Raw genomic sequence first — 25,561 nt, 5'->3', positions numbered from 1 at the left:
TATTTTGCCTACATGCCTAGAAAATGAATTTCATTGAAGTATGACCAACCAGGCCCTTTTTACAGCCTGCTGTAATTATAGGTTTTTTTCCTTTTACCACAGCATTTCTAGATTTCACATCAGTGAAAGAGACTCTTCAAGACCTCTTTGTCAATCCCCTGAGATACTCTGTTTAAAATTTCATTTGTTTATATTGACATTTTCTCCATCTCTGCACATGTGTGCATGCACACACAGACACAGACTCTTCATACACAGATAGATATATGTGTGCATATTGTAGTATTACTAGTGGTTTCCGTTGCCAAATAAATGAAAAATCATGCTATTAAAATTTGATAAAACGTTTATTGCCTCCTCTGTGCAAGGCACTGAAGCAGGTATGGCTAAGGATATAATTAGTTAAGGACATAGCTCTCAAGACCTGAAAATATTTTTTGAGAAGCTAAGCGGTGAAAAAATGGAATGGGCCTGTGTGCCATAAGGAAGGTAAGACAGAAAGCCAGGGGACTTCAGAGAAAGGGGCAGGCTATGAGGGCATGAGAGGTGTGGAGGGCAGGGAATCAAGGACGGCTCTGTGGAGAAGAGAGCCTTACGTGGAGGGATAGGGAAGATTTTAGAGTGGACATTTCAGATGGAGATAATAAATAGCGTGAGCAAAAAATGTCTAGAGGTCAAGAGAAGGCAAGGTGTGTGGGAACTGCAGATAGTCAAGTTTGGCTAGAACTCAGATGACCGGGAAGAGGATGAAAGACGATCAGGTGGGAAAGAGTTGAACTAAAGGTCAAGCTTTGAGGAATCATTGACCTTTTGAAAGCCTTAATATAGGTAAATGTCGTGTTGTCTATCTCTGAACTTCATACTTAAAACTACCAAATTGTTTATGACTGTTATCAATGAATGTCAGTTTATAACTCCCCATAATAGTGAGAAATTCAGTGGCTTTGCAGAGGTAGCTGTGAGATTTCCCACAGCCATTGCAGCTATTTGTTTCTGCTCAAATCTAGACCACCTTTGGTCTGGCTGTTTCCTCTGTAGTTGTAGTTGTCTGTTTCTCTTTGTTCATTATGAAACTCTGTGGACATCCCATTTGGGGATCTCTTGCTGCCAGTTCTCCTAGCCTCTGCTGCAATTACAACCCATTATCGCAGTCTCATTTCCTAACCCTCCCTTCCTTCTCTGCTCAGCCTCCGTTTTTGCCATTATGAAAATCCTGAATTCCGTGCTGCCTAGAAGGGCCTGGGTAGAAAGAAAATACGTGTGGAAGCCGTTATTGTTGGAGACCTAGCAATTTTCTTCTCCCGCTTTGGGAGTAAGAGTGTTTCCTGGTCTATTCTATGGGATTTCAAAGTTCCCTGCCATCTTTGATGTAGTTTTGGGATACCCACTCTGGGCTGAGCTATAATAAGGGAAATCAGTTCTGTCTATTGAGGGCTGGGGAGATATGCTGCTGGTCTCTTGAATTAGAACTCAGATTACCATTTCTTGTAGAAATAATGTTATTAAAAAAAAATTTTTTTTTTATAGGTGGCTATTAAATTCATAGTTTAGGAATTTAGCTTATGAATTCATAATTTTCATCTTTAAGGGGTTGAACATTGTTTCCTTGGGAAATTACAAATTCTAAACAACCAGTGTTATAGTACAGGAGAGCTTAAAAATAAACAACTGCTTTCTTTTATTTGTTAATCTTTTTGACGGACATTTAAAGTGTTTGTAGATTTTTTGGTTTTGGTTTTTGTTTGGTTTGGTTATAAACTAATGACCATAGGTATATTTTTGAAACACTAGGTTTACAAGTTGGAGACCATCTTGAACTATGTTATGGTAGCAGTATTTTTGAAAGCAGTCAAGAATGGGAATGATTCATCTCTAGGGGACTTTTGGGTAATTTATAATCAGTGATGCCTGCTAGATACAGATTTACCTTGTAATCGTACTGATTATGAAAGGTCAAACTGGCATTCTTCATAGAATCTGCCTTGTAGCAACTGGCCTTACCCAGAGTGTAAAAATGAGTATTTGTCTCAGAGATCTTATAGCTAGAAATTGTTATCCCTGTTAAGATCATGTTCTTGAACTTCTGTATATATTAAATGAAGACTTTTTAATATGTTTTAAGTTTTTTTTTTATTAAAATCAATTTTATACATTTTAAAGCTACTTTGTAAACTTTCTTGTATAGTTTTCTGGTGGATGTAAGAGGTTTCTTCACTTAGTAAAATAATCTTTGAAAATAAAAATGATTAAAATGATTTTATTATGAAAAGTCTTCAAAAACCAAAAAAGAATAGTATACTCAATTCTCATGTAGCTACCACCCAGATTCTATTATTAGGAATAGAAATTTTAACTTCAGGAAATGTTGGCTTTTTTTCTTGTGTTACTTTTCCTGTAACTATTTTGCAAGCCAGTGGGCTAATTGGCAATTTTTATTTTATGCAGATGATGTGATGCCAGCCACTTACTGTGAAATTGACTTAGATAAAGAAAAGAGAGATGCATTTGTGTATGCTATAAAAAATCACTACTGGTACCAGATGTATATAGATGACTTACCAATATGGGGTAAGTATTGTGTGTCATGCTTAAAGTTTGGGAATATTTGTATAATCAAGTTTTATGTAATGACTCTGTTAAGGTGAGTGTGCTCTGGAGCAGTAAGTGTGTCTTCACTGTTTTCCACAGAATGATTTTAATACCAATTGTATGGGCCTTTGTTACTTGAACGGTCTTTGATATCACCAAATCTTACATGAAAGCCTTCCAAAATATTACTGTTTTATACAGTGTAACTTTTGAGATTAAAAGGTGCTTGGGATGATTTGAAATGTCCTCCCCATCCCATCTTGAAGTACCGCTTTTTCTCACACGATACTGTGGCGGTATCCTTTTTAGGTATGACAGTCTTTTCAGTGACTTGTTTTGTTAGTTCCTGTTATTTTCCAAAATTCTTTATATTTAAAACATTTTTGTTTTAGCTATTGCTTATCTATATTAATAGAGAAGATCTAGGGTATAAAAAAAATTTTTTTTTATAGTTAGTACTAATTTATGCATAATCCAAAAATCATTTGTGTGGGACTTCATTAAATTATTTTCAATGCAAAGCATAACCAACTATCATGGCCAGCATATTTGATCACATTTTCCCCTTAGGCTGTTTTTTTTTTTTTTTTTTTCGGAGGGGGGGGTCTCTGGACATTTCCTCTTGTATGAAATTATATTTCTTCTAGTTTTTAAAATTGTTAGCAGACTGTTGTGTTCATGAGCAGCAAATTTATGAAAGGGTGAACGTATAAGAGTTTAATATTGTACTAAGATGAAATTTATAAGAAAGTTAATTATAAGACATAATTGTGTGCATCATTGGTTTTGTGTTTTATGTTAATTAGGTATAGACAGTAAGCATTTCATACAGATGACTTTAATTAGTATTACATTAACACAGACATTTCTGTGATAAGCTGTGAGAATAGCAGGAAAATGTACTGCATATTCACTGAAGACTTCTGAGCCCGTATTTCAGGAGACCCCATTAGTTTGGCCTTTGTCCTTTTTTGGTCCTCAGGTAGTGGGCTCTCCTTAGAAGACAGAGGAAGTTCCTCCCTGTTCTTTTCCATTGCTTATGGGGTTTTTTATCTGGAACCTTAGGTTTTTTAAATCATTACCATAGACCACTTTAGCAACAATGGCAACTGTGCTTTCCCGTCTTAAAGTAAACCTTTTATAGCCCTGGGATTCCAGGGCATACCATGGTTTGGAAACTCCTATTGGGTATCTTAGAATGTCTGAACCACGGGGAATTCTTGTCAGAAAAAAATTTTGTCTAACTTTTCTTGGAGTAAAGATTTCAGAGCCTTAAAGAGCCCTTAGAGAAAGCTTCCTTTTTGGTATAATTGTGTCTCTACCCCCAAAATCTGGTTTCAAGAGTAGATAGGCAAATAAATATTAATGAATTTAATTATTAGAAGGATTTCATTATCCCCCTACAACCCCAGGAGTAGTGGTTGAGTGCAATGGCTGCTAACCAAAAGGTCAGCAGTTCAAATCTGCCAGGTGCTCCTTAGAAACTATGGGGCAGTTCTACTCTGTCCTATAGGGTTGCTATGAGTCGGAATCGACTGGGTGGCAATTGGTTTGGTTTTTGTTTGGTTCTACAACCCCAAACAAAACTATGCTCCTTGAATTTCTACCAATTAGAGAATCACTTTGGTTAAAAAGGAAGTATCCTAAATAAGAAATAATATTTTTTTCCTAACACTTTAGTGAGATACATTGACCATAGAGGGAACGCCCTAAGGAGTAACTTTTGGAGCATAAGGCTCTTGGGAAGTGTATAGGCTTGGGTGGAGAACATTGGTCAAATAGCTGATAGTATGGGAACACAAGAAATGGATCCTTAACCTTCACACCGTTTTAGTTTGGATATTCCCCTTCCAATATCCCAAATAATGATAATTTTTTAATTTTCTCCTGTTACTATTTCTCATCGTATCTCCTTTTCATTTTGATGACCTTCTAAGGGACAGGTCTAAGACTTGGGGTGTAAAGAGGAGGTATTTTAAGTCTTGGCACCTCTGTATACTTACATGGAGCTTAGAAGGGATGGGTATATCATAGGGTATTAGAGAAAGTACTGAAGGGCCTCTGGAGACCTTGGTTTTAATTTTGGTTTGAAACTGTTTGCTAGGTTACCTTGCCAGATGGTGATATAGCACTTTCTTGAAATTTTGACACGTTAGGGAGTATGCACATGTAAAGTGATAATGATTACAATGAAGGTGATACTATTGACAAAGCATGAGCTTTGAGGACCAAATTAGTGATAGATTATGCTGAGCCATTTATCACTTTTTCACCACAGTATAACCATGGTGTGTGTGTGCTTGCCAAGTGGTTAACGAACAGTAGAGGTCATAATGGTAATACTGATCTTTTATTAAAAAAAAATAATGAACTTTTAGCGTCTAGGTTATTTTAAGAATTAAGTGCTTAAAGCGCTTGGCTGCTAACCAAAAGATTGGTGGTTCGAATGCACCAGCCACTCCAGGGAGAAAGACGTGACAGTCTGCTTCCGTAAAGATTTACAGCTTTGGAAACCGTATGGGGTCGCTATGAGTTGGAATTGATGGCAGTGGGTTTCGGGGTTGGACTTTGTATAAAGTGTCACTTCTTTTGTAGGTATTGTTGGTGAAGCAGATGAAAATGGAGAAGATTACTATCTTTGGACCTACAAAAAACTTGAAATAGGCTTTAATGGAAATCGAATTGTTGATGTTAATCTAACTAGTGAAGGAAAGGTAAAACTGGTTCCAAATACCAAAATCCAGATGTCATATTCAGTAAGTATTAAAATAATTTGTATGCAGAAAGAAGTTTTTGGGCCCTAATATTAGTAGTTAAATGTGTACTTTAAAATTTCGTAAATGAAAATGTAGCTTGAAATGGGATACAACAGAATGTTATTAAAACTGTATTTCCTCATTGTGTGTACGTGAGCCTCCTAAAATCAGGGAAATGTGCTTCAAGTCTGTAGTACTAGACACCAGTTATACATTTGCAGAGCCTACCATTTGCTACAGAAAAGTTTATGATTATAACTGGGCAGTTAGGCTAGCCCAGCCGTGTATTTTAATGGTCACGTTTTTAGACTGCAGTGTTCCGTGTTCTGCGTCTCTCCTTTCCACTATTGCAGAGAGAGATGATGCTGTGTTGAACGTTACCAGATAGGTATCGTTTACCATGTTTGCTCTGTCAGTTGGAATAAGATATTCTTGCCGCGTAAGAGCCTGTCAGAGCCCTTTGGCAACTGTCAAATTAATTTGCTCCATTAGGATTAAAAATAATGGAAAGAAGAGCGAGAAATCCAACGTAGGTAGGCTCTCTCTTTGTCAGTCTTTTTCCTGATAACTGGAATCCCTTGCTAGTAGCCAGTTTTGACAGTCTTCCAAGCTTTGTGCGTATGTACCTACTGCAAATAATATTTGCATAACTGAACTTACAAAGAAATTTGTAATTTTAATAAAATTAATGAAACAAGAAACAGATCACAGGTTCTTGTTTTAATTGGTCTAAATACTTGTGATGTCAGCTTGTATTAATTCAGTTACTGGCATGTTTATCAGGTCAGAGTGTTTAAGTCAGCAGTAGTAAATAGTCCTTGAAAACTGAAATGATCTCTCTAGGGTAAAGTTCTGAGTTTTGTTAATAATACATAGACAGGAAAGTTGGTTAGTTTTTTATCATACCTGCTTGAATTTCTCAAATTATTGTCAGTTACTTTCCATACTATTTCTTTAAATTTTATCACTTCTAAGTGTGTGAACTAAATCTTGTCTAAATTTTGTTCAGATTTTGGCCATCAGATTATTAATTTGAAATACATGTTTTTTTCCAGGTAAAATGGAAAAAGTCAGATGTAAAATTTGAAGATCGATTTGACAAATATCTTGATCCATCTTTTTTCCAACACAGGGTAGGTAAATAGTTTGTGTGTTTTAAGACATTCAGTATATGCACAAATCAATCTTGCAAACATTATTGACCATCTGCCATATGCAAAGCACTGTTCTAATGGCTGTGGATTTCCAGTATTTGGCTAATGATGAATTCAGATGTGAACTCATGATCATAAAGGTACTAGGGAGTTTTAGATGCAGCCAAAAGCTCTCTTCTTCACACTTGTGGTTTAAACCAATAAAGAGATACACACGGAGAAATACAGGCAAGTATTGGAGAATGTGGCTTATATCTGTGGCCAGGTGGCCTTCTTCATGCTGAAACTCAGACTTAAACAGTCTTAACCCACTCGTACAGTGCTGGACTATTTCAAGCTTCCCTACATGGACACCTGCCCTTGTAAAATTTACAGTGTAGTGAAACAGAGAAGAATGTACATGTCCTCTAGGAAGCAATAAATGAGAGAATGGAGAGAAGCCAGGAGATTTTGCTAGTAGATATTCCTCCACATAGAAAAGAACATCAAGAGTGGAAAGAAATGCCTCCAACCCAGAACCAGTAGAGACAAGCTAGATCACGGGTCATAAGCCCAGTGGCATTGGTACTGATTTTGTACAGGTAACTTTGATTCATTGTAACAAAAAATAGACTTTATTTTGGTGGTTCCCTCCTTCAAGAATGGAGATAAAAGACAGTAGGACATAAGGGATATATCCATTCTTCTGACTTTCTTTCTGGCTTGCCTCTTCTGTCCTTTGATCTGATCTTTTTGGACTGGATTTCTGAAGTTTACTAATCACATATTTTTGAGATGGCCCGTAAGTTTTTGTGGTCTCAGATTTGTATCATTGCTGCCAGGTTCTACCCTTAGATTCCACCAGAGTCTATAACTATTTCTAATCTTCCTTTGGGTCCTAGATAAAAAACATTAAGCTATTGGGGTTTTAGGCCCTACTGAAGAAGTTATCAAGCTACTCCTGGAGCTAGAACCACCCTTCCCGCCTTCAGTGTTGTCCTCAGGTAGTGGGCTCAGGCAGTCCTGAACTTGGCAGCCCTGCTAAAGGTGCCACTTTAGGACTAGCAGCACTAGGGGGTGCTGGAGTGCAGCAGTTAGTAGGGCAGTAACCCCTTTGTGGCGTCTACTTATTATTTTTAAGAACTATTTCCCCTGGTATTTCAAAATCACATAGCATTGTATAATTTCTTGAATAAGGTAATAGTAACATGGTAAAATGTCAGGCTATGAGTAGTACATTATGATAATATTGCTTTAAAGTTTATATCTCAGATTGTGTTTGTCTTAGATTAGAAAAGAGCAGAGAGCTGTGTTAGAACCTTTATTAGCATTTTAAGTCTGCCTTTCTTACTAATTAGTAACAATATAAAACTCCTTTTTCTCTCTAAAAAATCGATAAATTGATGAAAAGATATGAGTTGTAATTTTTTTCTCTCTTGACCTTTTCTGGGTTAATAATTTCCAAGGGCAGGAACAAAATCCAATCTTTGAAAAAGCCCGTCTGTATAAACTGCTTTTATAAACCTTGAATCATACTTTTATGATAAACTTAAATTTATGTAACTTTTATTTGCAAAGATTTCAAATATAATATATCCACTGTTTTCTTTATAGGTTCAGTAGATGCTCAAGAAACAAATTGTTGAGTGAAGGAAAGAATGACCTTACAAAGAGGCAGAGGCATTTGGCTGTCTCCTGTTTCCAGGAAGAGCCATGAGTTTGTCCTTTGCCAGAAGCTTCAGGGAGGGCAGGTGACAGACAGATCCAGGGCTGCTCCTCACCCACGCACACAGACACAGCAAGTTAGCTCAAGTTAAAATCTGTCCAAATTATACAGGACGGTACAGTCTTACGTTAAATTTTCTATCTATGTACCTATAGGAGTTTAGAGCAGAAGGACATCTATGAAGACTTGGAGTATGTAGATGAGAGATTTTATAGAGGAGAGGGTGCTCTTACAAAAGCAGGTAGAAATAGTTGCCATGTGAGAAGAAATGAGAAAGATACAGGGGTGGAGTGAGTATGCTGTACTTGTAGGTCACTGAGGCAGGACAGGCCTGATTAGAAATAGGGTATAATGAAAGAAAAGTTGGTTAGGTAAGGTGAGGTGGCAGATTACAGGGGATATAGAATATTAGGGAGAATAGTTTAGATTTGACATGAGAAAAAAAAACGGGGTGTCACTGCAAATATTAGATCAAAGGAGCGATATGTTGAACATGATATTTCAGAAACATTTGTTTTATAACTTTTATGGATAGATTGAAGGGAAGGGGAGAAACCAAACATAAAGAAAGGCCAACTAGGAGACCATTAGAGCTATCAAGGTGTGAGGTGATAGCATGAGAACAGAGAAGGAAGGATATATACAAGAGACATGTTGAAGGAAAATAAAGGCTTAATACTTATTACCTATAAAAGGTTAAGGAGAAGGAAGAGCCAGAGATAATTCTAAATTTTTAAAGCCAAATGTAAATGCCATTAGAAGAAATTAGAGAATCAGAAGTGAGTGTTATACATGAGAGGGAAGATTATGAGTTTACTGTAGGGCAGGCTAAGTCTGATTTTCCAGAGAGAGACATTCAAGTGGAAATTATAGTTAGCAGAAGTCTGAAATGTGAGAGAGAAAAAGGACTGAAGATTTGGGGTGGGGGTTGAGGGATGTCATATCATCATTGGAACGGTAGGTAAAGGCCCTGAGGGCTTAGAGAAGTCACAGTGGAGTACCAAGATTGGAGCTTTTGGAAAAGCTCCCAGAGGGTGGGAGGGGCAGACGTCAAAGATGAAAGGAGAAGCAGCAGTCAGTGAAGCAGGATGGTGTGTGTTAGGAACAGCCAGAGGTGGCAGAGAGGTGAAGGAGAGTAGGGCACATCCTTGGCCACTGAATCGGTTTAGGAGTTCATTGCAGGCCTATAAGAGAAGGTTCACGGGGCAGAAGTGATACCGTATTGAGCTTAGGAGTAAGTGAGGGGAGACATAGAACATGTAGTCCCCTCATGTGTGAACAGTATTGGAATTGAAAGAGGGAAGGTGAGAAGATTGAAAGAATGAAGGGACAATAGATGAAACAAAAAACTTGAGAAGATAACAGTAATAACAATAGTTTCTAAGTTTTATTTCATGTTTATGATGTGCCAGCACTATGCTATATGCTTTTCATTTATTTTCTGGTTTAAACTTTATAACAACCCCAGGAAGTAGGTACCATTCTAGATAAGGATCTTTGGGGATGACTGATACTCGGGAAAGATAGATGTTTAGGGGTGCAAAATGAGAGGAAAAGAAGCAGCTCAGAGATTAAATGAGATCTACAGCCTAGTGGGAAGATTCATTTCAGAAGGGGAACAACTTTTAGGAGATTGACAGGAAGAATGAAAGGCTAGTAGGATAAATGCAGAAGGGTCACACTGGGTAGTAGAAGACAGGATCATCTGCAAGCGAGGGCAGGTGGAAGAATAGAATCCAGATCTTAAAGAGAAGAGACATTTTGGGATTATTTCTAAGGAACTTTTGGGAATTAAAATATAAATAAAGGAATTACTGGACAGTATCACAGACCGAGTTCAAGTAAGACATATGCACTGAGTTCAAGACTTCAGAGATACGGTCGTACCTTGTGATGATGAACCAGGATGTGGACATAATTTTGCAACTAAGATGTGGGCGAAATAGTTTATTTAGTTTCGGGAGCATTGAGGAACTATGGGGCACCTCGGAGTACCTTATGCCGTGGGTAGCTCATGTGGGAAGGAGTGACTAATGATGGCAACATGATGGAGAGGATGAGCTAAAAACACGTGAAACGACTTATTCGGGAAGGTGGCTTAAGTCCATGGCAGCCAACTGTAGTGGCATGGTCCTGGTATTTTAAAGAGGTTTTCAGGCTGTCTCTCAGTTAGTAGGAACAGAACCGACATTTATTATCCACTCCTTTGGGCCAGGCACAGCATCTTACTTTGTGTACACATTAAGGTTCACAAATCACTTACAAATTAAGTATTTCCTCCATTTCTCAGATGAGAAAACTGAGGTCACATAACTAGAAATTGGCAGAGCGTAGGTTAACCCCGGCCTCTTTGACGACAAAGCCCTTGTTCTTTGTAACGCAGAATAGCATATGCCGTGTGCCAGGTTGTACTTTATTTGTATAATAAGCTAGGTTCTGAAAATGTGTGTAAATGATGCCATGTTTTCAGTGACTCTGAAGCTTATTGTAAAGAAAGCCAGCCCCTCTGCGTAGTGAATACTCATCCCCAGCTTATGTTAATTTTAGATTTTTATGTAGAAGATCATTAAAGACTATTTTTTACATTAACATTGCAGTTGTCATCCTGAAACCTATGAAGTTTGTGACTGATATATTGGTAACACTTTATTATTTGTTATTTTAGATTCATTGGTTTTCAATTTTCAACTCTTTCATGATGGTTATCTTCTTGGTGGGCTTAGTTTCAATGATTTTAATGAGAACTTTAAGAAAAGATTATGCCCGGTACAGTAAAGAAGAAGAAATGGATGACATGGTGAGCAAACATTTTACATTATACCCATTAAAAAAAAAAAAATTTGTCAGTTTGGGAAACAGAATTAAAGAAATTTAAAATTTAATATACTAATGTGTATTGTGAAGCATCAGAAGAATAGACAAAATATTTGGTGTTTCTCAAACATATCTGACTAGGATTTTCCCGGAAAGATTATCTTGAGGGATTGTGAAGAAATATTGTTTTAGATACTTATTCCTGCTGAGAGTAAAAATTAAATCCTTTTTTTAAAAATGCTATAGACAGTTAAATTTAAACATCCATTTTGGATATTTTTCCCAGATATTTTCTTCAATTCTGGGATAGAAAGGATGTCTGTGCACTCTTAAGGTATCTGGTACTGGCTTAATACCACTTCTCTGCTCTCCACCTGGCCCTGGTTGTCTGGGAGCTACAATCCTGATGTAAATGGTGAGAACGAATAGTGTCTGAAAGTAAGGTGAAGAGAGTCCGTGCACAGTTCTCTCATACTTTGACCATTTCTTCTTGCTCCCAAGCCTTTTCTGTTTCCGTTCTTTGAAATTATTTGGGCATAACCAGGAGCCACCTTCCTGAGCTTTAGTAAATACCACAACACTTCAGGCTATGACTGTTTTAAATTTGAAATGTCAGTTTCTTGGTATTTTGAACCCCTTGAAATAGCTATAAATTTAGCAGGAGGAAACTTAAAACTGTAATTGTATTTTATTCACCTGTCATCTGTATTTCATTTTGATTCTGAATGATTTTCTTCTTTGTACACGAATATGTAGGATAGAGACCTAGGAGATGAATATGGATGGAAGCAGGTGCATGGAGATGTATTTAGACCGTCAAGTCACCCACTGATATTTTCCTCGCTCATTGGTTCTGGATGTCAGATATTTGCTGTGTCTCTCATTGTTATTATTGTTGCAATGATAGAAGATTTATATACAGAGTAAGTGCTTGCGCTTAAATTTATTGTTTTTGTGTATCTTTAATTTTTGGAGCCTCTTCAGTCATATTAAATATTTGTTTAATTACCTTAGATTTTAAATAGCATTACTTGTGACAAATTAAATAATGAACAATAATCTTTAACTATAATTATATTTTTCTGTTATTTGCAAAAAGTTACAGGTGTTACTGAGTGTTCTGGTTGGTTAAAAAGGTTATGTTCTGTTGGAAGTATGAGCAGAGGCTACTTTAATTCCAGAGCTGTTTGACAAAGTGAATAGGCACCTTTTTTTTTTTTTTGATAGCTTTAAGATCCAATTAAATCTTCATAAGAAGCACAAGGTTTTTACAGTTACTGAACTAGTACTTCACATTAACCTGCAAAATCAGGAGACTCTCTACAGAATAGAAAAAAAAAAAAAAGTTGTAAATAATAGTAAAAAGAGAGTGGTAGAAGAGTCATATGAGGTTAGGAAATTGAGTGGATGACTAAGAAAAAAGCAAAATTCTAAGCTAATATACTATCTTTACATGATTTCTGGTGCATTTTTTTCTTTGCAGGCAAATCCATTTGCGGGAAATTCTAGATTTGAGGTCTTTTGGATTATAAGAAAAAGTTGTACATTCACAAAGGTCTCAAGATCCAGTTGAGTAGTCCCATAACTGTGTAGTCAGAGAGCCGTGACCTCCATGAGAGCAAACACGCTCTGAGCCTAGGTGGCAGCGGTTATAATTCAGGCACTTCAGATGCCACCCTGTGAAATCCTCGATAAAAACGATACTTTTTTTCCTCCAGTTGTTTTAGTTCCTAATGCATTCTTTCTTATATATGGCTGGCATTTGGTAGATAAACAGTAAACGGTTTTTGAAAAAGTGGCTCTTTAGTCGTGTATTACATATTTAGCTGTACACTGAATTTCTTTCCACCCCTAGACAGTAAGTTCCTTGAGAGCAAAGACTGTGTCTTAATTTAGTTAGAATTCTCAAAGTACCTACTTAAAGAGTCTGTATGTGGAAGGTACTCAATTGATGCTTGTTGGACTGTACTGAATATGTGTCAGCAGACAAAGCTATTTCTCTGTGGTTCCTATTATGTTTCTTTAATAAAACCGCTGCAATTTATTTACCATACAAGTCATACAATAATTGGCCAACATGTAAACTTCAAAGTTCTGATGAATAATTCATATTTTAGAGTATGTTTCAGATTAACTAAATCCCAGATACAATCTGCCAGTATTAGGAACTTCTGATTGGTGTTAGACTGGTCTTAGACTGAAAGCCTTTCAGTATTCAGCATGGTTAGGCCTGTGTCAGCCTTCACACACACGTTTACAAACAGAATATGGGTTCAATTTGTTAATGTTAGTCTGGAAGGATAAATCAGTACTCGCAAAAAAAGCCTTTCAGATCTGTCAAGAAATAGTGTTTCACATTAAATAGTGGATTAAATTCATCCTACCAAACTGACGCTGACCTGTACTGTCATAGTCTCATGAGCCACTAGAGCGTAACCTCACCTAGAATCCAAGGTTTTACTTTATTCCTTCCCAAATGTTAGTGTTACAATTTTGGCACCTCATTTTTCAATGCAGAAGCTCTTCTACTTAACAGACCTTTGGGTATTATAAATGTGAAACCCCTTTCTGATAGATGGAATTAGCAGGCAAGTCATGCATTGTTATTTTAGTCTGTCATTGCTGTAGATTGTTGCTTTGTGTTGTGCTTACTTGAAGTAAACGTAGTCAGTTACCTATATGATAAACACTAATGCAGTGAGTAGTATTATTATATAAAAGTGACTAACATTATTGAAGTTCCATTTTAGGTGCTTTTTGTACATTTTGCTTATTTAATCCTTATATCAACCCTGTGAAGGGACTACTTTTATTTCCATTTTACAGATGTGGAAAGGAAAGGTCAGAGAGGTTAAGTGACTTGACTGAGACCACACAGCTCTTAGTAACGGGTAGTGCTGAGATTTGAACCTGTTAGATTGTTGTTAGGCAGTCTTATTCCAGCTCTCTTCTCTTAATGTGCTATGCTATGGCAATGAAAATAGTGATAATAAAAATACGAAGCAATGAGAAAGTGAGAAATTTTCACATAAAATTGGGATGAATCACTCCAGAGTGATTCTAAAGGATAAAGAGCAGATAATATAGCTTGTGAAAATTACTCTGCCTCTGTGGTTACCATAGCAATCAGAGAAGAAAAAAATATTTTGAGGGTATAGGTAGGGATTGGCATTAACGTGGAGGCCTAATATAATGTGATATTAACTGGAGAAGGCACTGAGTTTCAGAAGGAAAGGGTAAGCCTGGTGAAAATGCTGCTGCTGCTGCCCGGAAACTCGGAGGTAAATGGTGAGGTGGCAGGTGCAGGTGAAGCAACTCCTCAGGTGTTCTCTCTCCAGTTTTGCAGAGATGAATAAGGAGAGCTCCCTGCCTCAGCAGGTTTTTCAGTGTAAATGAAAATGGTCTATTTTGGGGGAAAATGCCCATAGGTTATCCGTGAACAAAGAAGTGAAGGATGTGTCTTATTTAAAGCTCAGCAGTCGCTCACACTTCATTTAGGGGATGGCAAACTTAAATACCTGGTAGTCATTTTGGACTCTTGGTCACAGGAGCAGTCTTTTTAAACCCTTTCCGCCACTATTAGGAACTTCTGATTGGTGTTAGACTGGTCTTAGACTGAAAGCCTTTCAGTATTCAGCATGGTTAGGCCCGTGTCAGCCTTCACACACACATTTACAAACAGAATATGGGTTCAATTTGTTAATGTTAGTCTGGAAGGATAAATCAGTACTCGCAATGTTTAATCAGGTTCTTAAAAAAAAAAGTTGATTTTTTAAAACTGATTGACTTTGATACCAACAGTCTTTTAAATGTGGGAGTGATGAATTCTTCTGTTACTACCCCATTTGTGTTTCACTGTATTAATGGAAATTAAATAATGCAATATTTTTAACAATTACATATCCACTTGAAGCAGGTGAGCGTAGGTATTTGGACAGGGGAGTGCTGTGTGTTTGTATCCTACAAAGGTTGGCAGTGGAATATAAGAATCCGTAGCCAGAAGATGATTAATTTATGAACTTGGTATATCTTACCAGCATACACAGTAGTGCTGATGATTCTATAAATTCTCTTAAAAGAGCATTCTTCAGCTCAAACTGACAAGATGTTCCATCTACAAACTTTATTTTACCTTTGACGGCACTGGGGTACTGGGGTAGTTATGATGAGCTCCAGAAACAGCATTTATTGTTAGTGGGTTATATATGTCTCTATATCGCAGTAAATGATACTGTCGTTTATTATTTTAACATTACTCTTGCAATTAGGCTTTTTTTTTTTTTTTTGGAGGAGGACTCTAGTTTTATTCAACAGAAGGGTTGATCTAAATTACTGAAAGAGGACATTAAGAATTGTTGATCTCAGTCAGTGTTGGCTTGTGAAACTAATGGAGCTTTAAAAAAATCATTTTTAACTGTGTAAGGGAAGCTAAATAGGGAAAATGTCAATGTTCTAACATTTAAAGTAATGGTAATTAATATAAACTATACTACTTCCGTTTTATTCCTGTCAGTAGGCAAGAATCTTAAAGCAGTTGAATCAAGTTATGAAGAGGAATAATCTAGTCATTTTTCTTAAGAGATAAATACCCTGTTCCATACGATGTGGTTGGTTTGCAGGCTGGCAAAACAGTTTTAGTACCAGCTTCTAATATTTTTGCCAAAGAAATATGAAACATTTGTTTAGAATATATCAGGAAATGTAACATCAGATGAAAAAAATTAGGACCAGCGTGGTGTCATTTAAGTGTAGTTTTAATTAAAAATTCACTCACTACGCAACCTTTTGAGGTCCTTTGCAGTCCAGGATATAATATTTTTGTATTTCTATTAAACTTATATTTGAAATTAAGCTAATGCTAATGCAATTGAATATATAATATGTTCTTTAATTGTTGGTTTGAGTTGATCATATATGTTGTTTTGCCTTTTTAGGAGGGGATCAATGCTCAGTACAGCCATATTTGTTTATGCTGCCACATCTCCAGTGAATGGTTATTTTGGAGGAAGCCTTTATGCTAGACAAGGAGGTAACTTACAAGTTATCACTTTTTTTTTTTAAATTATAGATGCTAATATTTTACTTTAAGGTAATTGAGATTTACAATGGGCAGTACAGCTATTATAAAATCCTTTGTTATCCCATTTCATATATCTCTACCAAATGTGTTAGGTGTTCTGACTTTTTCTTATGGAATCCTTGAATTTCCTTGCTGATGAGTGTGTTTAGTAGATTATCTCCATTGTCCACTGTGAAGTTAGCCCTGAGGAATATGTAGGAGAGTATATTTTAAGTTATTTATATTATTTTGCTTTGAGGTACCTAGCTCCTGAGATATATTCTGTATGAGGCCTCCACATAACGTATAGCTTGATGCTGAATATAAAGACATGTTTAATGGCTTATGGGTAGTTTCTGAACAGTGCAAGGAGAATAGGAAGGAGAGCTATTCACTTCTGTCAGCTGTTAAATATTTTTCAAAGGATCCTGTGCAAAGATTTCTGTCACTCTGTGTCATAATTGCTCACTATGAGCGCTTCATCTTAAACATTCTGTTGCTCCTTTACTACTGTGACCTAGAAATGATGGGAGATACATGAATGATTGAAGAAACTAGTCCATGTTATTTCTTTCTATGATGGTGCTCAGGGGGTTTTAAGTGTCTTTGTTTTCTCACAAGTCTGGGGTCAGAATAGTGCTAAAAGCAGTATATTGCATATTTTACTTTATGGCTGGAGGGTTGTTGAAAGACCTAAAACTATTTTCCCAGATGAGAGACTTTCTCGTGTGATTTTTCATAGCCCACCCTAGGCAGTGTTAGCATTAGGGGATTCAGCCTTCTCTTAGAAAACTAGAGAGACTTGTAGGTTATAGGAGCTGAGAGCGTAGGATCATTTAACGTTCCCTCAGGATATCCTAGTTTACTATTGCTTTTTTCGTTGACTTGATCTGTCCCTTCAGTATACATAATTCTTTGGGTCACCTGAGGGAGTATCATTATGTATTCCTGACTATTTCAATTATGTGTTTTAGTCTCTAAATTCTACCTCCAGATATGGCAGATGAGATCTGTCATACAGGACTGCCATCCTAGGGAAATGAGGATGTCTGAGGTAACTTTGGAGCTCTGTGGCTCAGCGGTTAAGAATTCAGCTACTAACCAAAAGGTTGGCAGCTGGAATCCACCAGCTGCTTCTTGGAAACCCTGTGGGGCACTTCTATTGTCCTATAGGATCACTATGAGTTGGAATCGACTAGGTGGAACAGATTTTGTTTTGTTTTGTTTTTTGGCTTAAGGTAATTCCTACTTTGAATTTGACCTGAATCTATAATTTTATGCCTCCCAACCCCCACACAAAGGAGGCTCTACAGCAGAAACAGATTGATTTAAAACAGGAAATTTATTCGCACTTGGACAAAAATTTGGTTTTAGCCTGATTGCAACTTAAGAACACCAGCCAAATGTTTTTGTATTATACTTACTCTTGAAAGATGGTAGAGTTCAGGCCCAGACCTAGGAGCATCAATCAAATCTTACTAAGTATTAATCTGAAGAGTATTTTCTGACTGGTAGAGCCCAAACGAGATCTGATCATGTTCTGATATTTTGTCTGAAAGATCGAGACCAGGGCAGAGAATTAAGAATTTTCCAAAGTTGACTCAGAATTTGAACTATAGTAAAACTCAGGATCCTCAGAGCGGATGGATAATGCTCTAGCCCATTTCAAACCCAAGGGTAGCTGGGAATTTGACCAGAGTCCCCAAGGGTGTGAGGAGCAGTAGAAAGCACAGTAATTCAGATGCCTGGGCTACTGATGCTACCTGTGGAATGTGCTTGGGATTCTTTTTTACTCTTGGAGGGAAACGGAGAAATAGAGAGAGTTAGATGTGGAGAATTATGAATAGATCTCTGAATCTGAGAAGATAATGGAAAGTTCAAGAGAAAAGAACACTTGGAAGGAATTAGAATTAAATAGGAGAAATAATACTTAAACTAGTTGTCACCCTTTTTGCGTTGTTCAAATGCTAGATATTAGTTGGAAAGGAGAGGTTCTTAAATCTTGACCTGAAAAGGAAATGAAATAGAAGAGAAATCAATGAGTTTTTCTGGAGGAATTGTCATGGTTTGGGGTAGTAGTTCTATGAGACAGATTTTTAAAAACAACTTTATATGGAAGAAGACAAAAATTAGGGTACTGGGTGTTTTTCCAGTAAAACTTTCTGTTTGGGTCCCTATTAATTGTTTATGGTTGATCCAGTGTTAAGTCCTTACATTCTTTTCCTAAGCAGTGTGATTCTTTCCCCAGCAGTGCACCTGCGTATGCACTCCGCTAGATTAGAAATACAGCTCTCTGTTAATCGGCTGGTTGATAACGAGCAATGTTTAGAACTTGGATTAAATAGTTTAAATATTTTTCTCTTGACTATTTAAGTAATAAGACTTACAAGTCTGTAGTTCTCATTGCTGAGGGTTCATGAAACACGTTGTTTTTTCCTTTTTCAAACATAGAAATACATTTAAATACGTATTTATAATCATAATTACAGAATTGAGTAAAAATTTTGAGACCATCTAACCCAGGGGTTTTTAAACTTTTTTTTTTTTTTTTAATCTGTGTAATCCTTTTTTAATTGAAAGCTTACATGAAACTTCAAGTGTAAAACAGTTGAAAGTGGAATTGTTCTGGTTGAAGCAAGTTTAGGGGACCTGGGCTCTTCTCTTATCAGTCACTTCATGGACACCTCCAAGAAGCCCCAGAGTTCCAAGTAATAGTTTGAAAACCCTTGATGTAGGCCACCCTGTAGCCCAGAAAGATGGAGTGGCTTCCCAAGGTTCACAGCAGCTCAGTGACAGAATCGGAACATTTTACTGCAGTTGGCTTCTCTTTTCCAGTACACCCACTTCAAGAGCTACGTTACACATACTTGAATAGCTGCACTGGTCTCTATTAGCTGTTATTTTGAAACAATTATTAGGATGTCAGATTTCAAGATCTTTACATTGAACTTTTAAATAAGTAATTTGGTATTTTAAGCATTAACATATGTCTGTATGGTTTTCATAGTTTCCTTTCTCTTTCAGGAAGGAGATGGATAAAGCAGATGTTTATTGGGGCATTCCTCATCCCAGCTATGGTGTGTGGCACTGCCTTCTTCATCAATTTTATAGCCATTTATTACCATGCTTCAAGAGCTATTCCTTTTGGAACAATGGTAAATTGCTCAAATTTTACTTTTAAACTGAAAAAGTATAAACATTCTAATACTAGTCCTGCCATCTCTGCTGAGTACTTCTGATTAAGAGTTTTGATAGTTTCACCCAGTCCCTATCTAGTTCTAGAAAGTTAGGTGAGGAAGAAAATTGTTGTTCTCTTCTATATAATCTTGGTTGACTTTAAACTTACAGTAGCCCTTTTTCTTTTCTTGATTCTATGAGCCAGTAAAGTGAAAGGCTGACTTTAAGTATGACAAAAGAGAGTATTATAGGCTTTTTCCAGAGATGAGAAAAACCAGTGAATAAATTTTAGAGAAAGAATAATGATCCATCAAGAAATGTGGGTGTTTTCAGGTAGTAGCAAGCATGATGGTAGGAAGTGAAGCTTCTCTATAACACGTTCTTTTGGGTAACCCTATACTATTTTTATAACTTCATTAAGCATTTATATTAATATTGATAACATATGTTGCTATGCATATTAAAATTCTTTCATATATCTTACCCGTAATGACAGATTTTAAAATGTTAGAAATTTTTAAGTATATTAAGACTAAAACAAACATATAATGGTGCTTTACTGAATTAACCCACACTCTCCAAATTTTTTTTTTTTTAACACTAGAAATAGAATTTTAGGCCCGGGATAGATTGTAGTCTTAATGTACCCTTGTGCGCGTATGCACTTAGGTATACACACGTACGCAAATTGCAGAGTGGTTACTACTTTACAAAGATGTGAAATAACTTGGTCGGATCATACAGATAGTTAATGGCAGAGCTGCAGGTAGAACCCACGTCTCTTCTTGAATTTTAATCTTGTTTTAGTTTTCTATTATATGGAAGTAATCAAATTATTTCACAGAAATTTCAGATGACTTTGGTTGTTTTGCAGTCTGGGTTTTTCAGAATACAGATACATTTTTACTAAGCCTTTAATGCTTTTTAGTGAGGAATATTTTGAAAATTGCTTCAGAATTGAAACGTTTGCTTGTTCATTTTGCAAGTGGTCACTGTTAGGAAAGAGTGAAATAATTACATTCAGAACTGGAAATGAACTTGCTTCGTAGTAAGTCCAGGATATCAGAAAGTATATATAGGGAGTCAGGTTTCGTCTTAAAGATGATCTTTTAAATAAATTATTTTCATAGTGCTTAAAAATTAAAATTCAAATTTTTTTAAATTGTGCTTTAGATGAAGGCTTACAGAGCAGATTAGTTTCTCATTAAACGATTAATAAACATATCGTTTTGTGACATTGGTTGCCATCCCCCATGATGTGCCAACACTCTTTCTCGACCTTGGGGTCCCCGTTACCACCTTCCCTGTCCCCTCCTGCCTTCTTGTTCTTGCCCCTGGGCTGGTATGCCCATTTAGTTTCGTTTTGTTTTTTGTTTTCTTTGGCTGATGGGTGAACCTTAGGAGTAACTTCAGTACTGAGTTAAAAGGGTGTCTGGGGGCCGTACGCTTGTCTCTGTCACACCAGTAAGTCTGGTCTTTTTTTTGTGAGTTAGAATTTTCTGCATTTTTCTCCAGCTCTGTTTGGTACCCTGTGTTGTGATCCCTCTCAGCGGTTGGTGGTGGCAGCCAGACACCATCTAGTTGTGCTGGACTCAGTCTGGTGGAGACTGGTAGTTGTGGTCCATTAGTCCTGATTTTTTTAGTTGTAAGAATATATGAAACAGTACTTGCTAATTCAGCTTTTTTTTTTTACATGTACGATTTAGTGACACTGATTACCTTAGTTATGTTGTACAACCATCACCAGAGTCTGTTACCAAGTTTTTCATCACCATAAACAGAAACTCAATGCTTCCTTAGCAGTGGCTCATTTTGCCCCCCTCTCTTGCCTTTGGTAACTACTGGTAAATGTTTGTCTTTATACATTTGCGTATTCTAAATATTTGATATAAGTGAGATCATATAATATTTGTCCCTTTGTGTTTGACTTACTTAACTCAGGATATTTTCAAGGTTCGCTCAGAGTAGCATGTTATCAGGGCTTCATTCCCTATTATGGCTGAGTAATATTCCATTGTATGTGTATACCACACTTTGTTTATCCACTCTCCTGTTGAAGGATTTTAGGTCATTTTCTGCCTTCTGGCTATACTGTGCAGATTGCTACAGTGAAACTTCTGATTCTGTTATAATTTTTTCTCAGAAGTTTGAATTTCATATTGGTAAAAATTGTGTTTCAGAGTTACTTGGTCTCACTAAAATTATAAATTTTACCACTTTGTAAAGTGTGGCTTTAAATGTTAATATTCAATGTATTGTGCCTTTAGATAATCTAATACTATTAATTATTAAAATATATTGTCAAGCTCTGTGCTTAGCTGCCAGAGAAAGTGTACATGATTGACCTTTGGTGTATATAAGACTGGCTGTTGGTGCTTAGTTGGCTCCCACAGAATTCTGTTCTTGATTTGCATTCTGACTTAGAATGAAGAAGTGCTGAGGGAAAGGCATTCCACTGGCCTCATGTTCTAATTCTCATTTAAGAGCATCATAACTTGTTTAGAACATGAAATTTAAGAGCTTGAGGTAAATGTCTTACGTAGCTATTCATTAAATGTTTAAACTACTTAAATGTGTGTTTTTAATTGTTGGATTTGTTGATATTATGAAAGAAATGGTTATATAGTCTCTAAAATCAGTGGTTCTCAGCCCTGGCTACACAGTGGAATCCACTTGGTGATTTAAAAAATTTTAACGCCCAGCACCTTATCCCAAACCAATTAATCTGTCCTGCTTTAAACCCAATCTCTAATGTTTACTATATGCCAGGTACAGTGTCTGGGGATGGATCTGTCAGCTGAGAAGCTTCTAGACTATAGGCATCATGTGTCTATGAAGCTGGGTGCTCCTACTAATGGAGCACTCCTAGTTTGAAATTCAGGAGCCTTTAGAGCCTTCTCTATGTTCTTCCCCAGGCCTTATCTCTTGTTTCTCCCATTCCTTTGATCTCTTGGACATTGAGCCCTTTCTCTGGGTGATGTTGGTCTAGTCTTCTGCTTTCTCAAAAGTTTCTGTAACTCAGGTCTTAACCCAACCTTAGTAAATGTGACTTCAGGCTTCTGTGTTATACCAGAGCAGTAGATACAGAGTCACCAGAACAATAGAGATTTTGCTCACTTGGAATCTGAATACCTTTGTTGTCACCAGAACTAGCCTAAGATTGAAAATGAATGAAGTTTGTCTTTGGGTAAAACCTCCCTCCTTGTGTGTACCTAACTGCACATAAAACCATTGCATCCATGTCAGATTAAATTTGATGTACAGTAGCCAATTTAAGCAGCTTAATAAAGTTAGAGGGAACATTGGTAGAGGGTGATATTCTAAGCTAATGTTTAGTGTCCCAGGTTTAAGCCCTGGTGCCTAGAGCCAAGAGAGTATTATAAGGAGATGTAAGAGATCATTGAAATGAAATTTGGGGCCAAAGACTGTCCAGACATGACCTGTTTCTGAAGTTGGTGTGCTCTGGCAGAGGTACCACAGAGAATAGGAGAGAGTATACTTGAAATTAGATTGATTTTGTAAAAGAAAAAAAATTTGCTTTTGGGTATCGTACCCAGAGGTTTTGGTCCTGTGAGAGTTTCTTGGAAGTGAGGAAGGTTTGCCAATATTTCCTGAAAATTTACTTCCAGTTTTCTAGAAGGAGAAGGAAAAAAATAGGTCTACATTATAAAATGTGGTGAACTTGATGTTGTTGAAGCACAAGATTTTAAAATGGGTTATTAATTTTTTTTTTTTAAATGACAGAAAGTAATGAGCATTAGGAGCTAGGATTTTATTAAAGCAAAAATGTTACAACAACTTCATTTCCCCTTTTGGGTGTCTAGTTTTAGCAGACAAGAAGAACAAAGGAGTGTACATAACAGTTTGTATCTCGGACAAGATGGAGCAATGTGGAACAAATGATAGTATAGTCAGGTAGTTGTGTAACTAAGCAATTATAGAGTATTGGGATCTTACCCTGGAAAAAATGTATTTGTTACATTTTATCCTTTAGTTGAATGTGACAGATATTCTTGACTCTTACCTATTAAAATAATTATTAGTGACTTGGATAAAATCATGAGGTCAGACTGGGAGGGAACTAGTAATGTGGAACGCTGGAGACAAAATCTGAGAAGGTCCCAGCTGACTGAAAGGATGTACCAAATCTAACAAGATGAGTTATTATAAGAAGACATAATAATACCTTTGGATAGCACTTTCATGTCCGTTGTCTCAGCTGGTTTTCTTAAGAACCCAAGGAGATAGGCTGACTTGGTATTCTAGGTCCTTTGTATTTGCATATAAAAGTTTAGAATCAGCTGGTCAATTTCTACAAAAAACCTGCTGGAATTTTGATTGAAATTTCATTGAATCCGTAGATCAATTTGAGAAGAATTGATTTCTAAACAAAATTGAGTCTTTTAATTGTAAATATATATGTAACAAAACATTGGCCATTTCAAAATTCTTCCCATGTGCAATTTAGTGACATTACTGTATGTTTACACCAATAATGTGCACCTTCTGTGTTTGTTTGCCTCCCGCCTTGAGATCCTTTCGTGAGCACCACTATGCCAGTTTTTTCACAGCAGTTGTATTTATCGTGTTGAGCAACCATCACTGCTATCAGTTTCCAAATTTTCCCATCACCGTAACAGAAGTTCAGTGTACTCTAAGCAGTGAACCCCCACCTGCTCCCAGATAACGAGTCTTTTGATTCATGAGCACAGGCTATCTCTTGACTTAGTAATGAGAACTCTCTGATTTTTCTCAGGAATGTTTTGTAGTTTTCAGTGTTTAGATATTATATATCTTCTATTGAATTTCTCCCCAAGTACTGTATTTTGTATTTTTTATGCTATTTGTAAATGGTATTTTTAAAATGTCAAATTCTGATTGTTTGTTGCTGGTATATAGAAAAATAATTGGTTTTTCTGTATTGACTTTGTATCCTGCAACCTTGCTAAAATTCATTTATTAGTTCTAATTGCTTTGTTGTAGATTCCTAAGGATTTTTCACATAGATTATCAGACTGTCTGAGAATAAAAACACTTTTCCTTCATCCTTTTTAGTCTGTCTGCCTTTTTGTTTCTTCTCTTGCCTGTTGCACTGGCTAGAACCTCTAGTACAATGTTGAATAGAAGTGGCGAGAATAGACATCCTTGCCTTGTTCCCAATCTTAGAGGAAAGCATTCATTAAGTAAAATGTCAGCTGTAAGCTTTTTGGAGATGTCCTTTATCAGGTTGATGAAATTCCCTTCTGTTCCTAGTTTGCTGAGAGTTTTTTTTTTTTTTTTTTTTTTGTGAGTGGATTTTGGATCTTGCAACTTCCCCCCCCCCCCCCGCATCTTTTAATCTGTGATTTTTCTTTCTTGGTCTGATTTTGGTATCAATGTAATGCTAGCTTCATAAAATAAGTTTTCAACTTCAAATCTGGTGTTTTTTCCACTGTAGTACTGAAGAGGTCTGAGAAATGGAATGGGGAGTTGTGTATTAGCATGTCGAAAATATCTGGATAAGATAGGTAGGCTTCTTACAGGCATTTGTCTTTAAACTGGCAGTGCCCTGATTAGTAGGTTCAGTTGTTGCGGTGCTTGAATTAAGGCTAAGTAATTTTATAAAATATATGAGCTAGAAATGGGATGGTAGAAATCACCTACTTTGAACAGATGTAGAATAAATTCTTAAACATAATGGCTGACGAGAAATTACCTTACCTATAATACTGTCACCTTAAAAAAGTTTATCCCTAACATTCTAAAATAGCCCATCCTGGGCTGCACAGATTTCCTAAAAGGCCAATCTGGAAGCAAAAATAGAATAAGCAATAGTTACATTCTTGACTTGTGACAGATTGAGAAGAGTTGACCACTTGGTACATCTTTGGGGTGTTAAATACTGACAGGCAGAGTTGTTTCTAACTTGCTCTTCTTGTCAGGGAAGCCCTCAGCCTGATATAGGTCTTTCTTCTCCCCACTGTCTGCTTTCACTTTCCTCTGGTCCATGGACAGTGGCTAGGAGGCTAGGAGAGGGCCTTGTATTGATTTGAGTTCCAGGGTTTTCACCAGAATATTAGACTAGTGGTTTTTTTAACTCTTAGCTACTGTATTTCATTTTAAAATGGAACTTTAATGTAGAAGCCCAATACAGAAAACAGCATGATTTTATTAGTAAAAATATGTTCCGCAAATTCAAATTTTTAACTCTAACTTCATTGAGAATACTAAAGCTGTAATAAATATAAATCTAATATCAAGGGATATGAATAACAGTTCAGTCATATCTTCCCCAGCAACCAGTTTATTTGACTGAACATCAGTAGTG

General features: G+C 36.6%; 1 protein-coding gene across 1 annotated transcript in view; it reads left to right on the top strand.

Moving 5' to 3' along the window:
• Positions 1-25,561, top strand: part of TM9SF3 (transmembrane 9 superfamily member 3) — a 60,767-nt gene that overhangs the window by 16,887 nt on the left and 18,319 nt on the right. The window contains exons 3-9 of the mRNA XM_049854972.1: positions 2,446-2,568; positions 5,185-5,345; positions 6,401-6,478; positions 10,870-11,001; positions 11,775-11,941; positions 15,953-16,047; positions 19,102-19,232. Coding sequence (XP_049710929.1) covers positions 2,446-2,568; positions 5,185-5,345; positions 6,401-6,478; positions 10,870-11,001; positions 11,775-11,941; positions 15,953-16,047; positions 19,102-19,232 — 887 coding nt within the window. The remainder of the gene's footprint in view (positions 1-2,445; positions 2,569-5,184; positions 5,346-6,400; positions 6,479-10,869; positions 11,002-11,774; positions 11,942-15,952; positions 16,048-19,101; positions 19,233-25,561) is intronic.

Source organism: Elephas maximus, chromosome 16 (genome assembly GCF_024166365.1).
Source record: "Elephas maximus indicus isolate mEleMax1 chromosome 16, mEleMax1 primary haplotype, whole genome shotgun sequence".
Lineage (NCBI taxonomy): Eukaryota > Metazoa > Chordata > Mammalia > Proboscidea > Elephantidae > Elephas > Elephas maximus.
The sequence above is the reverse complement of the archived record's forward strand: the minus strand, read 5'-3'. Positions and strand labels throughout refer to the sequence as shown.